General features: G+C 43.2%; 1 protein-coding gene across 3 annotated transcripts in view; it reads right to left on the bottom strand.

The window, feature by feature from the left end:
- Positions 1-2,710: 2,710 nt before the first annotated feature.
- Positions 2,711-15,494, bottom strand: part of traf2 (TNF receptor associated factor 2) — a 39,085-nt gene continuing 26,301 nt past the window's right edge. For 2 of the 3 annotated variants that reach the window (XM_033049224.1, XM_033049223.1), the window contains 4 exons: positions 10,260-10,673; positions 9,547-9,724; positions 7,478-7,626; positions 4,995-6,594 (listed from right to left, as the gene is read on the bottom strand). In XM_033049224.1, the coding sequence (XP_032905115.1) occupies positions 6,376-6,594; positions 7,478-7,626; positions 9,547-9,724; positions 10,260-10,673 (960 nt within the window). In that variant the 3' untranslated portion in view covers positions 4,995-6,375. Of the gene's footprint in view, positions 6,595-7,477; positions 7,627-9,546; positions 9,725-10,259; positions 10,674-15,494 lie in introns of all 3 variants that reach the window. The other variant, XM_033049225.1, reaches the window with a different exon arrangement.

The raw sequence follows: 15,494 nt of genomic DNA, 5'->3' as shown, positions 1-15,494 counted from the left end.
CGTACATCTGCACAAAATCATCATTATTTTAAATGCAAGACACAGACTTCACTGGCAAGACAGGCATTTATTGTCCATTTCGAATTCGACTTGAGATAGTGTTGTTGAATCACTTTAAATTCCTGTTATCCTTCTGGCAGAGTTTTTGTTAATGAAAAGTGAATTAAAGACTCATTCATCATGTGCCAAATGTGGAAGGTGTTCCAGGGAAAGAGGAATGTTTTTTTTTTTTAAAGCAAGCTTACCTGTACCTGTATTTCAATCAATTTGCTATTTAACCTGAAACTTCATCTTTGATTAAAGTGAGTGGGAATATTTAAGAGCATTAAATATGAGCAGTGAAGAATATTCTCCAAATCCTATTACACACAAAAGCTGTGGGCAGCTGGCCATCTCCTACTTGTGATGTTAAATGTAGAAAAAAATGCAGTTCAGCTCTCCAGAAACATTACCTTAAACAAGTAATGCGTTCAGAATCCTCACACTCCAACCACGTGCAAGCAAAAATTGGAAATATGGGTCTATTGTAAATCCAACCCATACGTATGTTTTAAATTAGGTGAAGAATACATCTTTACAATGGCTTGGGCTAGTTTTCTGCTAACGTGTCCTTAATACATCAAAGCCTTCTGTCAACTGACATTAATTGCTTTCACCCTCCAAGGAGATAGGACAACAGCAAGGATATTGAAGCATTTGAGAGTACATGTGGAATGTATCGTTTCTGCCAAATAACTGAATCATAAGGTTTTACCCATGTGGAAGGAGACCATATACAGTGGTATTCTCTGCAATTCCGGATTCACATCACTGTGCCGTCAGGTAGATAGAATCGACAGTGCTTTACAGAGCAGCTCCCTGGCCACTTAATGGGGGTTGAGGGAATTCTGGTCTGCCATTTCCTGTGGCAGACAGTAGGGAGATCACTCTGCAGTTACCATAATTGGAAATGATTTTATTTCTTGTAGGCAGTCATGATTATGGAATCTCCCAGGGTTCCACATTGTGGGTTTTGACCGAAGTTCCACACCAAGTTGAGAACTTCAACATAAACCATCTATTCTGTTGGCTTTTATAGTTGACATAGCCTTTCCAACTTCTTCTCAGTCACTATCAGGAAAAGCTGAATTGGCCAAACTGCTTTAGAATAGGTTGATGTGGTGACCTGATGGAAGATTTTTTTTTTAGTGGAATAAATAGGTCAGACAGAAAAAAAATGACAATTGCGGGGAAGTCCAAACTACACCATAGATATACCTGTAGTAGAAATGTGTTTTCTCATAGTGTGGAAATCGCTATCGCAGTAGGTGTGAATTGAGTAAAGCATACATTTTTTTTAAAGAGATGAATCAACAGATTAACAGAATAAGATAAGTGGTTAATGTGAGAGATGCATTGAACTTGGGGAGTGCAATGAAAAACAGATAAGGCGGAAATAATTGTGAAGACCTTTTCTGGTGGATCACTTATTTAGGTACGTCCCCCCCCCCCCCCCCCGACACACCTCAAATTATAACCATGTAGAAATTACAGCAGTATTTATACATAGTCCCCACATTTCAGGGCACCATAATGTTTGGGGCACAGCAATGTCATGTAAATGAAAGTAGTCATGTTTAATATTTAGTTGCATATACTTTGTGTGCAATGACTGCTTGAAGTCTGCGATTCATGGACATCACCAGTTGCTTGGTGTCTTCTCTGGTGATGCTCTGCCAGGCCTGTATTACAGCCATCTTTAGCTTATGCTTGTTTTGGGGGCTAGTCCCCTTCAGTTTTCTCTTCAGCATATAAAAGGCATGCTCAATTGGGTTCAGATCGGGTGATTGACTTGGCCACTCAAGAAATTACAATTTTTTAGCTTTGTAAAACTCCTTTGTTTCTTCAGCAGTACGTTTGGGATCATTGTCTTACTGTAGAATGAACTGCCGGCCAATGAGTTTTGAGACATTTTTTGAACTTGAGCGGATGGGAAGCATCTATACACTTCAGAATGCAGTATGCTACTACCATCAGCAGTTGTATCATCAATGAAGATAGGTGAGCCAGTACCTTCTGTAGCCATACATGCCCAAGCCACAACACCCCCACCACTGTGTTTCACAGATGATGTGGTATGCTTTGGATCTTGGGCAGTTCCTTCTCTCCTACATACTTTGATCTTGCCATCACTCTGATATGTTAATCTTCGGCTCATCTGTCCACAAGACCTTTTTCCAGTACTTCTTGGCAAACTGTAACCTGGCTGTAATTTCTACATGGTGAAACCAAATGTATAAAAATATATTTTTAATAAAATCTGACAATGTGCACTTTAACCACATGTGATGTTTTCCATTACAAATGGGGTTCTGTCCCAAACATTATGGAGGGCACTGTATGTAGCTACCAAAGCATTCAATGCTCAAATATCCACAATTATTCACCATCTTCTGAAGTATAGACAAAAAGTGAATTTGAAGACTCGGTGTGCATTGGGAGGTTTATGCTGCTGTGCATTTTATTGGCTAGGGGTAGGTGCAGCAGTATTGATGCTGCTGTGTGTCTAAATAGCATGAGCAGAGTAGATTCTGGTGCTTTTCACTGGATCATGGAATATGATTCATATGGCATTAATAAGTCACATCAATCACTGAGATAAGCTCCAATCCTACATGTTTTCCATCCTCAACTTGAGAATAGTTGTAGCTGAGAAAAATCCACGCCAAACTTCCTTAAAAGGATTTATCTGTGACATGAATGTTACATAGGGGTGCGTTGTGTATGGAATTCATCAAGCCAGCTCTGTAGACTTAGCCAATTTCTACCAATGCTTTCCATGTCAGTTGACTGAATTCAACTGACCCCATCAACGAGCCGATGCAGGAAAGCACTATCCTCAAACTGATGTTTTATAATGGCATTGATAAGAGTTCACATTACACACTGCTGCCAGTGTGGCCCATTCTTTACAGGACAGCACCTTCACTTCAACGGTGGAATACATTTGTAAACATGATGCTTTATTACTAATTGTATTCATTGAGCAACAGCAATTATTAACCCAGTCTTTCTCCTCAGGCAGCTGCCTCTTCTGGGTAGTACAATTACAACAACAAAAAAAACACAAATATTTCACTATATCACTCCTTCACGGAGTTGCATTAAATTATATCCTTGCTGCTGAATTCACAGCTGACAGATCTATATTGACATATCCTTCCTCCAATTATTTGTATACAAGACCCATTGTATGAAAGCCACACAATGAACAGATATCAGAGCACAGCAGACACCTGGACATATTGAAAAGCAAAAAAACCTGCAGATTCTGGAAATCTGAAATAAAAACAAAAAACGCTGGCAACACTCAGTAGGTCAGGTAATATGTGTGTGTGTGTGAGAGAGAGAGAGAGTGAGAAAGAGATGGGGTTAGTGGTCGGGTTGACAACTCTGCTTCAGAACAAGGTAAATTAATCTGATCCAATAAAACGATGCAAATTCAAGATGTAGCATCTCATCTGACTGAGACGATCGCGGGGAACTCAACACCGAGCTAACAACCACGTGTAGATCTGGCGTGAGAGCAGAGAGCGCTTGGGTGCTCGATGGATCTTGCATCATCTGTCAGGTGCTTCCAGCATTTTCTGTTTAAACCCAATGAAATATCTGCTCTGCCCTCCAATAATTCCACCAACCATCAGCAACAGGTGCAATGTTTTCCACAAACATCCACCATGCTCAGAGTCTTGACTTCCCTCAATTCCATAAAAACATGGACGGCACGGTGGCACAGCAGTAAAGTTGCTGCCTTACAGCGGCAGAGACCCGGGTTCAGTCTTGACTAAGCGTGCTGTCTGTATGGAGTTTGTATGTTATCCTCGTGACCTGCATGGGTCTTCTTCGGGAGCTCCGGTTTCCTCCCACATTCCAAAGATGTACAAGTTTGTAGGCTAATTGGCTTGGTAAAAATGTAAATAGTGCGTGTAGGATAGTGCTAATGTGCGGGGGTCGCTGGTCAGCGTGGACTTGGTGGGTCGAAGGGTCTGTTTCCGCGCTGTATCTCTAAACTAAACTAAATAACATAAAAAACCAGAGCACAATAAATATTCTAAATGTCAGGCAGGGTGGAGTGTACTAAACATAATATTGCCCACAATGAAAAAGGCTGGTCCCCAAACAGAATTAACGTGATGGCAAATCAAACACTCGAGTCAATGGCATAACTGCCTGCCCTTGGCTAGAAGCCAGCTCAATTATATAAACAGTTTCACAATAGGATAAGCACAAAGACAGGGCCCTTCTCTTCACACAACTGTTTAAACCCAATGTCACCACTGGGAAATACCCTACCTCAGGAATATTAGCCTCATTTAACTGGAGCTTCTTCCCAATCCATTCTCTCTCATTCCAGATCCTAGTCTGTGATAGGTGCTGGTCCATGTCACGTGGCCAAATTAGTCATTCTCTTGTGAGGCAGTGAGAGTTAATGTGTTATTCGCAGGGTATAGGGAATGGGTACACCATGGATACCACAACCAGGAGTATCTCTGAATTGTGATTAAATAATTATCTGTCCATATCAATCTTTCACGTCTCACTGCAAATACCCTCTATGTATCCACAGGGTAACAGATGGGGGTTAACAACATGAATGATATGTATTTTCCACAAGTACATTCCAGATAAAAACGAAGCCAAAACAGGGCATCCCAAACCTTCCTTTCAGCCCTGGGCATTGTCAATCTCTCCCACTGCAGTCTTACCCAGTTGGAATTCTTCCCTACTATAACCATGGCCCACCCAGGTGTGGTAGATAGAGATGGAGACTGAATCTTCAAAAGAGTCCCCCAGCTCCATTAACTTCCAGCTACTTCAAGGCCTACACGTGCTTCCACTCCTGAAAACAACCTGGAAAAATACATTACTAAAATTATATATTTTCCATAAAATTATGGACTATAGTTAATATTATATTAAGAGTAAATAAACTCGATCAAAGCACTCCATAATCTGAAGCAAATACAGAACATTTTAGTAAAACTCAGCAGGTGAGGCAGAATCAGTGGAAAGTCTTTTCAGGCCAACCTCTTCATCAGTTAATGAAATATTGACCGTTTCTCTTTCTGTAGATTTGCTGAGTTTTTTCCAACATTTACTGCTTTTTTTTATTCCAGATTTCCAGCATCTGCAGTTTTTAAATTTCTAGTTTCAGAAACCCTGAAAACTGCTGATTCAAACTTTTCATTCCCAGGATGAGGTCCAAGCCAAGGACGGTTGGTAAGGACTAGCATCTTTTGAGTTTCTGCATTTTCTTCCTCAACCTCCCTCTCACTTCCTTGAAATAACATGCCTTCATCAAAAAACAGCCAGGCAGTAGGAAGAGGTACTCGGGCACTCTTGCATCTAACAGTAATTGGCTTGGTGGAGATGACACCCGAGTGAATCGAGATGAACATTGCTGACATTGAGAGTTCTCCAAGACTGGGTCAAGTGTGCAGCACGCTTCCAGTCTCCCTTCCTGAATAGAAGCAATTCAATGTTCGTATGGCATGTTAATGGGAGACTTTCATCATCTCAGTGACTTTTACCCCACGAAATAGGCACACGACAGCTGTATCTTGCCCCCACCACACCTACAATAACACATCTGACACCTGCAACCCAGATTCCCCCTGTTCATACTTCAATGAATATTGACTTCTCTAACTTCAAGTAACTTTCCCTCTCTCTCCATCCTTCCCCCCCTTCCCATTTCTCTAACTAGTCTGACTGTCCTCGTTTACATTTTATCGTTGTCTGCTTTGTTGTTAACTTCTAGCAAACAATGATCTATTCTACATTCTCCTTAATCTCCATCCCATCTGGTTTTCGCACCCTTTCCTTATCTCTGTATCTCTCCCCGATTCAGTCTGAAGGATCTCGACCCAAAACGTCACCCATTTTTCCCAGAGATGCTGCCTGACCCGCTGAGTTACTCCAATATTTTGTGTCTATCACTTTAGAATACACTGGTTTTGACTCTTCCACGAGAGAAAAGGGGAAAGATAGAGACAAGATACATCCACTGTACCTCATCTTTAGCTGCCCATTCCGCTTACAAAAACGGCCTATGGGGGAAAGACCAGCCAGATGTTCCTCCTGCTACCACTCTGCGTTTAGCAACAAGCAGCACATCATCCACTGATTGCAGGTAGACTGGAAAAGGAAAGGGGACTGCAGTGGGCTTCTTACTGACCAGCTCTCAGTCCAGCACATATCTGAGTGGCAGTGGGACCAGTGTGCCTGTACTTCTGTTGCAATCATGCTGACTGAGTAATCCCCCCCCTCAATACAACGATATAGCAAGGCTGACAGCTTGAGATCTTTGACCCTGCTGTAGGTGATAAAGGTTTGTTACAGGTCTGTTAAATCCACAATAGCCTTGATGAAAATGCTGTCATCAACCAAATAATTATTATTGCCGTCCAGTTTGCTGAGTGGACAGAAGAGAGGGCACCCACTGGCGATGTTCATCTCATTGACTGGTCTCTGGAAAGAGGATGAGGTGACGTCCGGTCGGAATGCATCAATGATGTGCTCACGATTGGTCTGGTCCAGCAACATGAGTGTCACCTGTGGGCAAGCAGGAACAAGCTGGCATTTACAAACCATCTGCAGACCATTCTACAGCATGCCATGCATATGAGGCCTGCTCCTCTGAGGAGCAGCTGCTGTTCCAATGTAGGAATCAGGGCAGGCTGTACACAGCAAGATCATAAGTGACAGGAGCAGAATTAGGCTGTTTGGCCCATCAAGTCTACTCCGCCATTGAATCATGGCTCATCTATCTCCCCATCGCCTCTGGCACCCATACAAATCAAGAATGTATCTAACTCTGCCTTAAATATATCCACTGACTTGGCCTCCACAGCCTTCTGTGGCAAAGAATTCCACAGATTCATCACCCTCTGACTAAAGAAATTCCTCCTCATCTCCTTCCTAACAGAAAGTTCTTTAATTCTGAGGCTATGACTTCTAGTCCTAGATTCTCCCACTTTGGAAATATCCTCTCCACATCCACGCTATCCAAGCCTTTCACTATTTTGTACGTTTCAATGAGGAGACAATGAGTAGTTCCCAGACAATCTCAAATTAAGGGATGATGCCCAGGACACCTCACAGAACTCTACCTATAGAACAGCTGGCACATCTCTGCTATCAGGGATTCCCCCCCCCCTCCCCCCTCCCATCCCAGTCATGGGTCTCTCCCACCGCTTCCCTGAGTAACTGGTTCCACCTGACCGACACTCCCCATCCTCCTTCACTCATTGTCTGTTCCTCCTCTGCCTCACCAGCAGGCTCCTGAGAACTACCGACAAAGCTGCCAATGCGTTTGCGTCGGACTTGCTCAATGCACTCAAACCCCCTCCCTCCCCCCATGGGCCTGTGTATGCCTGAGCTTCATTGACTGCCAACAGGGCTCCTTAATGTGTTGGCCACGAGAATGCAAACCTACCTTTTGTTTGAATGGCCATCTGAGCAATCCGTCGAAGTTTCCCTTCATAATGACAAAGAAGAGGGACAGGTGGGTGCCACGACCCACGCCGTCACCGTGCAGGTAGATACGCATGCACATCTTGTATCCGTACTTACTGGTGTAGAAAGCTGAACAATTAAAAAGGAAGTGTTAGAGCTGGACAGTGGCAACGGGCAGGGACAATGCCGAGCAGTCAGGACAAAATTGTACTGTGTTTAAGTGGCTGTGAGATGAGGATGACTGATGAGCAACAGTAAGTAGCAGAGGACTGACAGACAGACAATGAGGGTGGCAGATGGCACAGTTGGCAGTGAGAAGGAACACTTCCCTCCCCCCAATCATGGGTCTTCCCCCCCCCCCCCCCCCCCCCCCCCGTTAAGAGGCAGGACGATCGGCTTCCTCACAGCTCCACAGGCCCAAGTTCAATCCTCACCTCCTGTCTGCAGCTTATTGTGCCCATGCAAGTGCTTCACCTTCCTCCTACATCTCAAAGAGCGCCAGGTTGTAGTTTAATTAGGTGCATTAAATTGACCATACTCGGGTTGACGAGTGGTAGAATGTGGGAATTTGGGTCATTGATGGGAATGAGGGGAGAATAAAATGGGTTAGGTTAAGATAAGTATGAAATGGGTGCATGATGGTCAGTGTGAACCTGGTGCACTTAAGGAGTGTTTCTGTGCTTTCTGCCTCTAATGTTAGGCCAATTCTCCAAGGATTTAACCTGTCCTTTCCAACTCTGTGATTTACCTGTTCTGATGCATATTCCTTTCCTCTCCATCCCGCTGTAACACTGTGCACTTGCTGGTCCCATCTGAACCTGCACCTCATTTTATTCCACACACACACAAACTCACTTAACAGTCACCATTCAGATCAGTCTCAAGTTTCAGACCAAATATATTCCCAAAGAAAGAAAATGGGAATTTGCAAACATTGCGCCAATGAAAGGAAAAGCGACATGTATAAAAGTGTTACTTGACCAATTCTGTGTTCTCAAAGGAAAGTTGATGACTAACACTGCAAGTACGACACTGGGGAAAGCCCCAGGAGAATGGAAAGTGAATTTAAAAATGAAATACAAGTCAAACTGGGAGCATAAAAATATCCTTGTCGTTAAAATAAAATATCAAAACCTTTTTCAATAAATTTGTGATGGGAAATATTAGAGGTCAAAACTGTACACTATGCAGAGGCTATAAGAGAAGGAGAGATCAAAATGAATAATTCGCTTCTATCTTTGAAGGAGAGCACCTGATATAGGAATCAACATTGAGAAAAATGTTTCCAAAATGATAAATATTGGTAGTATATTAAAAAAAAAAGTGGATAAACAAAACAGGTCCCACAACCACTGACAGAGATAAGTTGGTAGGTGGGCCTCTTTGTGAGGGCAATTCCAGTTTCAGGCTCCCTAGCAGTCAGTGATAGGACTGGGGTGGAAGATTGCAACCTTCACGTGGTCCGCCCTGTTTCGACGAATGCAATCAACCCGGCGTGCACAATCAAATAAGATCAAATAGAACAAGTAGTCCTACAACTTTAGGCTGTGCACGCCATACGCAAGAAGAAGTGATAGGACTTTATCTTCTGTCAACCAGTAACTGCAGCTGTTCAGAGATTGTCACATATGGAGAAAGGGACTTAAACATTTGAGCACCGATACCCAGAGAGTAGATGGGAGTCAAAGAATGTCAGCACCCAGTGGGAAGTGAGTGAGCAGAGGATCCGGGCACAGTGTGATGCCAGTAAGCGGTGGGACAGGGCTCAGTGGGAAGTCAGAGAGCAGGGAGATGGGCTCAGTGGGAAGCAAGAGAGCAGAGGGACAAGGCACAGTGGGGATAGATTCATTGCCACTGCCAGGCAGTTGACAGAAATGACTGTCTACTGGTAATAGTTTCATTTTCTGGCTGCAGATGCCCTCAGATAATTCAGACAATGAGGCCCAGCTGCGTTCATTCAGTGCTTGCACTTTCCGTCATTTCATCATGGGCAATATTGGGCTAAATTTAAATATTCCCTAAAATCATAATCAATAATTCAGGGCCAACCTGGTGAGAATATGGCCGGTGACCTCTGGGATTTGGCATCCTGTCGCCTTCTGCTGAAATCTCCTATCTTCCAAATGAAGACGCCGTTGTGGGTGCTGAGCTCGAGGGCTTGCAGCTTCACCTCCAGCTCTGCTATCGCCAGGTCCTTCAGTGCTGACACACGGTCCATCTGACGCACCTGAGAACAGGTTTGAAGAGTGAAAACAAGAAGGCAATTCACAAGACCGGAAAAAACAGACTGGTTGGTGAATGGGAACGTTTTAATTTGCAGGTGGAGCTCCAGATGGTGACCTTGCAACTTTGCATCAATCATATCAGAAGCCCAACTGGTATTCTCCCATAATTATTTAATCACTCGGCTCCTAAATTCCCAGCAAGTGCATTCCACTTGAGGAATGATTATATGCTCATTTACACATTAATCTGCTCGAGAGTGGGAAGGATCGTGGAGTCATACCCTGAATTCCAGTGCAATGTCCCCAACCAATGCAGAGGTCAGCCAGAAATTCCACAGAGATGGCTTCATCTTATTCATCACCTTCTCAATGCCAAAGTTTGACTATTGAATAGCTGCTGGCACAGGGTGCCAGGCTGCATGCAGAAAGAATGCATCTTGTTTGAGCCACTGGGCAGTGTTTGACTGACACTGACCCAGCAGAGGGGGTGACCACCTGGGTGGGCCTCAAGATGTTCACTGTCCTCTTTCCACATACCTTTGCCAGCAGGTCTTCAATCTTCTCCTGGTCTAGCTTGTGTTGCTGCTCATATGCTGCCATGCTCACAGAGGCTCTCTCCACTTCACGGTTGAGAACACAAACAATATTTTCAAACGTTTCAGCTTGGTGTTTGAGAGCTTCGCATCGCTTTTCGACGTTGTCTAGCTTTTCGGATTTCCCCGACATCTCAGAGGAGGCGGCCTGCTGACCGAGAGAGTAGAAAGGCCTAATTGATTCTTCTATTTGTCGAACTGAAGTCAGCAGCTGGTTTACTTTAACACTGCCCTGCTGCAGACTCGCGGGTTGCAAGCCACCTGTTGCATTCTTTATCTCCATGATTTGTGGCAGCATCATACGGAGGTGCTCTACTGTGCACTGGTTCTCGTGCTCAAGTAATTTCTCTTTCTCAACCTGTGAAATCAATTGAAGACTATATAAGAAAACAATTGACGATCCACACAAATGCAGCAAGGATAAAAGCAGCTACAACACTTTTTCAGAGTGCTGGATGCGTTGACATGTTTTGAAGGCAGGGAACCAGATCCTGTCTTTCCAAACTCATGTATTGTTGGGGGGGGGGGGGGGGGGAGGGCGGGGGGGATGTTTGTTCCTCTCAACTATTAAACAAGTATGAAAATAGTCGAGTTTGTGGGTTTATGTTTTATGGTTCAAGCACTTTCTGGAAAAGAAGGCATAAGAATGGAATCAGATAACATATTTTTAATCTAGACCCAGGGCTATTACAAGCCAATGATCATTTGGCCCAATCCAGTTCTTTGACATTTACTTGGGTGGGGAGTAAGGGGTTAAAATAAAAGAACCTTGTCATTGGTTACCAGTAGAAACCACTAGGGAAATATTGGTCACCAAATACACTCACCTCTCCACCATTAGTTCCACTGTAGGCAATAAAAATGGGCTCAGAGATTTGTACAAGGCCATGGAAGTATATTCCTGAATATATTGAATGGTGGCAACATAAGAATTTAAGAAGTTGGAGTAGGCCCTTTGACCCTTTGTGCCTGTTCCACTGTTCATCAAGATTATGGCTGACCTTCTACCACCACACATTTTTCCTGCCCTATCTGCCCATCCTTGATTCATTCAATATGCAAAAACCCATCAAATTTTATTTTGAAACTTCCAAAGATTCACACCATTTGGGTGAAGAAATTGCTCATCTCAGTTCTAAATGGCCTACACCTTATTCTGAGACTGTGGTTCCTGGTTCCAGACTCATCAGCCTCTATACCGCTCAATTTTGTACACTTCTATCAGATCCCTTCTCAGTTTCCTCCGCTCCAAGAAAAGCAAACCCAGCCTGTCCACATGAATTAAAAACTCCTTCTCTGGCAACATCCTGGTGAAATTCCTCTGCATACATTCTAGTGCAATCACATCCTTCCTATTCAGTGATGACTGGAACTGCACATAATATTCCAGCTGTTATGTAAAGCTCCACCGTAACTTCCCTACTATTATATTCTGTGCCCTGGCCAATGAAGGCAAGTATCTGGCATGCCCTCTTTACCAATTTATTTATCTGTACGACCGGTTTCAGAGATCCTTGAATTTACACACAAAGGTCTCTTTGTTCCTTGATATTACTAAGTGCCCTTCCATTCATTGTGTATGACCTAACCTTATTAGTCCGCCCAAAGTATTTTATTACACTTAGCAGCATTAGATTCCATCTGCCATTTCTCTGCCCATTTCATCGTCATCAATATTGACCTGCACCCTAGCTCCTCACTTAAGAGAGTTAGATATAAATATAGCTCTTAGGGTTAACGGAATCAAAGGTTACGGGGAAAAAGCAAAAACAGGACACTGATTTAGGATGATCAGCCATGATCATATTGAATGGCGGTGCCGGCTCGAAGGGCCGAATGGCCTCCTTCTGCACCTACTTTTCTATGTTATCAATCACGCCATTTTTTGTATCATTTGCAATCATAATCATACTGCCTACATTCAAAACTAAATGAACGGGGTCACCACGTTCTCTCCTGAACTCTCACCTACTCAGCCTCTCCTCCTGTAACAGACCTGCTATTCCAGGAACCACTCTGCTACACTCACTCCACAGCAGCCATACACTTTATTTTAGAAAAGGTGAAGAATCCAAAATTGTACAATCTATTCACACAAGCAAAGACAAACATTTTTTGCTCAGCTTCCCAGATTGAATTGATTGACTGAAAGATTCAGCAAGGAAACAGACCTTTCGGCCAAGCAAGCCAACGATCACTTGATACGGTTGAATTTATTGTGGAAATGCAACTATCAGCAGTTCTGAGGGGAGGGATGTCATTACAACTTTGTGTGCAATGAAAAAAAGCATTTCCAGTGTTTACAAGCTCTTGTCAAATTTTTATTCACATGATTTGTAAAAGGACAATTAATGCCACTGGCCGTGTTAAATCAAATGTCTAATGTAAGAAAATCTGTGGGATTACAAGGCAGGCATTAACAGACAGCACTAATTAACATTCCAGGAAAGGGTCCAAGTTTAGAAAAACTTTGCTTGATCAAGTTACTGACACAGATGCAAAACGGGAAACCACATCTAGCAAAAAAGTTTACTGCCAGACTCAGCAACACTCCAGATTCCAATCCCCACCCATCCCCCACCAAGCCACTAAAGATGCCAAATAATTAAAAAGATCTAGGGTCAGCTAAATGCCACAGTTTACAGCCATGATCGCTGAGCCACACACACACACACTCGAGCAGGAATGAACACACAACCATAATTAGGGATAAAATCAAAATATACTGGAATTACTCAGTGGGTTAGACACCATCAATGGAAGGAAAAGCAGCGTTAACATTTAGGGTCGAAGACTCTTCAACTGTAAGCGGGAATCTTGGCGGAACATCTTTTCTGCCTCCCTCTCTCCCTTCGCCCAGGGACACTCTTGACTCTGCTAATCAGCAAACTCATTCCTGTATCACAATTCAACCCAGCCAGTTTATATATCCAAGGCATCATTTGGAACATTCAAACACAACAGTTTCACTCTCATCAAAAATAAATAACAACAAATTAGCCACAGGAAGCACTCCTACAATGCCTCGGTCCCGGTGTTACTGGAAGTATTCTTGCTTGTTGTTTTTGTGTTCTGTGCAATAAATTAAACTATGATAAGAGCAGTGACAGACAGATCGGCCGTTGATCTTGGTGATAAACCTGGCTCAGAGAACTACATCCATAACTGTTAAACAACTCACATGGGGACCCGAGATCGCATTTGCTACTGGATTGATTAGTGAAGGAGTCTATGAACTCTGACAGCTCTACCCAGTATGTTGGATTCAATTGGGGTGTCAACCTGATCACTGCCGTACATGGAAGTTGAGGGTACAACAGTGAATGAACACAAACCTCTCTACCTTGTTTTATGTGTGTGGAGCATGGAGAGCATGGATGGTAGGATGAACTCTCTCATAGTGATACAGTAAAACAGCATGGAAACAGGCCCTTCTGTCCAACTCATCGCCCCTTTGCCTGCATTTGGTCCATATCTTGCTTTATCATACCTGTCCATGTATCTGTCCAAACGTCTATTAAATATTGTGATTGTGCCAGGTTCCACCATCTCCTGTGGCAACCTTTTCCACCACGCTCCATGTGAAAATTTACCCCTCAGGTCCCCTTTAAATCCTCCCCATCTCACCTCAAACCTATGCCCTTTAGACTCCCATATGCTGGTTATAAACGTCTACAATGTCACCCCTCAGTCTCCTCTGCTCCAGGGAAAATAATCCCTACCCTTGGGACACTAACATTAATGATTAAACCATTGTCAATTCACTGCTTATCAACTAAGCCGATGTAGACCTGGCTTCCTAAACAATTCTTCTGTTTTAAATCTCATACTGACATAAAACAAGGAATAACCCTCATGCTGGTTTCAAGGAACTTACATTAAGTGTCCTTCAGTTAATCAGTCTTGCTGGTTGCCCTCGGTGGCTGTTCTGACCTAGCTACTGCATAGCTGAAAACCCAGCTAAATTACTGCAGATATGCGTAAAGAAATTATACAGCAGATTAGTTAGGTTGTGTTTTGGTACATATTTGTACAGAACAGAAAGTGGTGAAAGTCAGTCAGTTTGAACAAGTATCCACAGTTGCTGCCCGACCTGTTAAGCATCGGCAGATATTCTGATTCTTACATCTCTAACTCAACTCGTTGGCCCGTTTTTGATGTGCTCAGCGACAAAACTGATTTTAGCCTTTAAAATTGTAATTGTCCCCCAACATTCAGTCACTGAATGAGATTTCGAGTAAAGTATGCTTCCTAAATTCACTGTTGAACAGCCCATCGTGTAATATTACCCTTTTATGTGTTTCCCCTCCAGAAAACATGGTTTTTCATTGAATACCCAAATGAATCTTCATAATTTTAAATATCGGGATTAAATCATCCCATAGTCTTAGAAAACTAGAAGGTCGAATTTAGGAAACCTGCCCTCAAAATATATCCTCATACAAATTACTCAGCCCATTTATACTGCAGTCACTCCAAGAGCAATAGATCTTTAGTTTCTAAGACCAGAAATGGATACAGTGTTCCAGATGGAATGTGATCAAGCTCATTCAGAACAGAAGCATCACCATTGCCTCAGTTCAGAATGTGGGACAACAGCGCTGCGGCAGAAAATGTTGCAGCTCCAGCGATCCAGGTTTAATTCTAACCTCAAGTGCTGCCTCGTCTGGACTTTGCATGGTCTCCACATGAGCACACATGGGTTTTTCCCAGAGTGCTGTTGTCAACTCCCACATGCCAAAGGCAAATAGCTTGATAAGTTACTACAAATTGCCACTAGCGCAGGTGTCATTGAAAGATAATTTGCATGGAAATAAGTGGTAATTACTGATGGGATTGCTCTGACAGCGGTCCTATACTCCGTGTTCCCAGTAGCCTCCCTCTATGTCAAGAGTAAGATGAATTCAAGACACCTTGATGCAGGCTGGTGAGTTACATCACTGTATAACTTTATTCCTACCCCTCATCCAGATTGTTGACTGCTTTGAGTTCCCTCCATGCACCCAGCTTCCTAGGAGGACCCCTTTATTTTCTTCCAGTCTCTGCAGCTCTCTTGCACATTACATTTTACACACCAGGCGTCTTCCTTTCACCTTGACCTCGGCTTCATTTCCCTCCCTCACTACCTCATCCCCAAAACTGGCTGAGCCACATTTGTTCTATCCTCACCATCTCCTCC

Source organism: Amblyraja radiata, chromosome 32 (genome assembly GCF_010909765.2).
Source record: "Amblyraja radiata isolate CabotCenter1 chromosome 32, sAmbRad1.1.pri, whole genome shotgun sequence".
Classification (NCBI taxonomy): Eukaryota; Metazoa; Chordata; class Chondrichthyes; order Rajiformes; family Rajidae; genus Amblyraja; species Amblyraja radiata.
The sequence above is the reverse complement of the archived record's forward strand: the minus strand, read 5'-3'. Positions and strand labels throughout refer to the sequence as shown.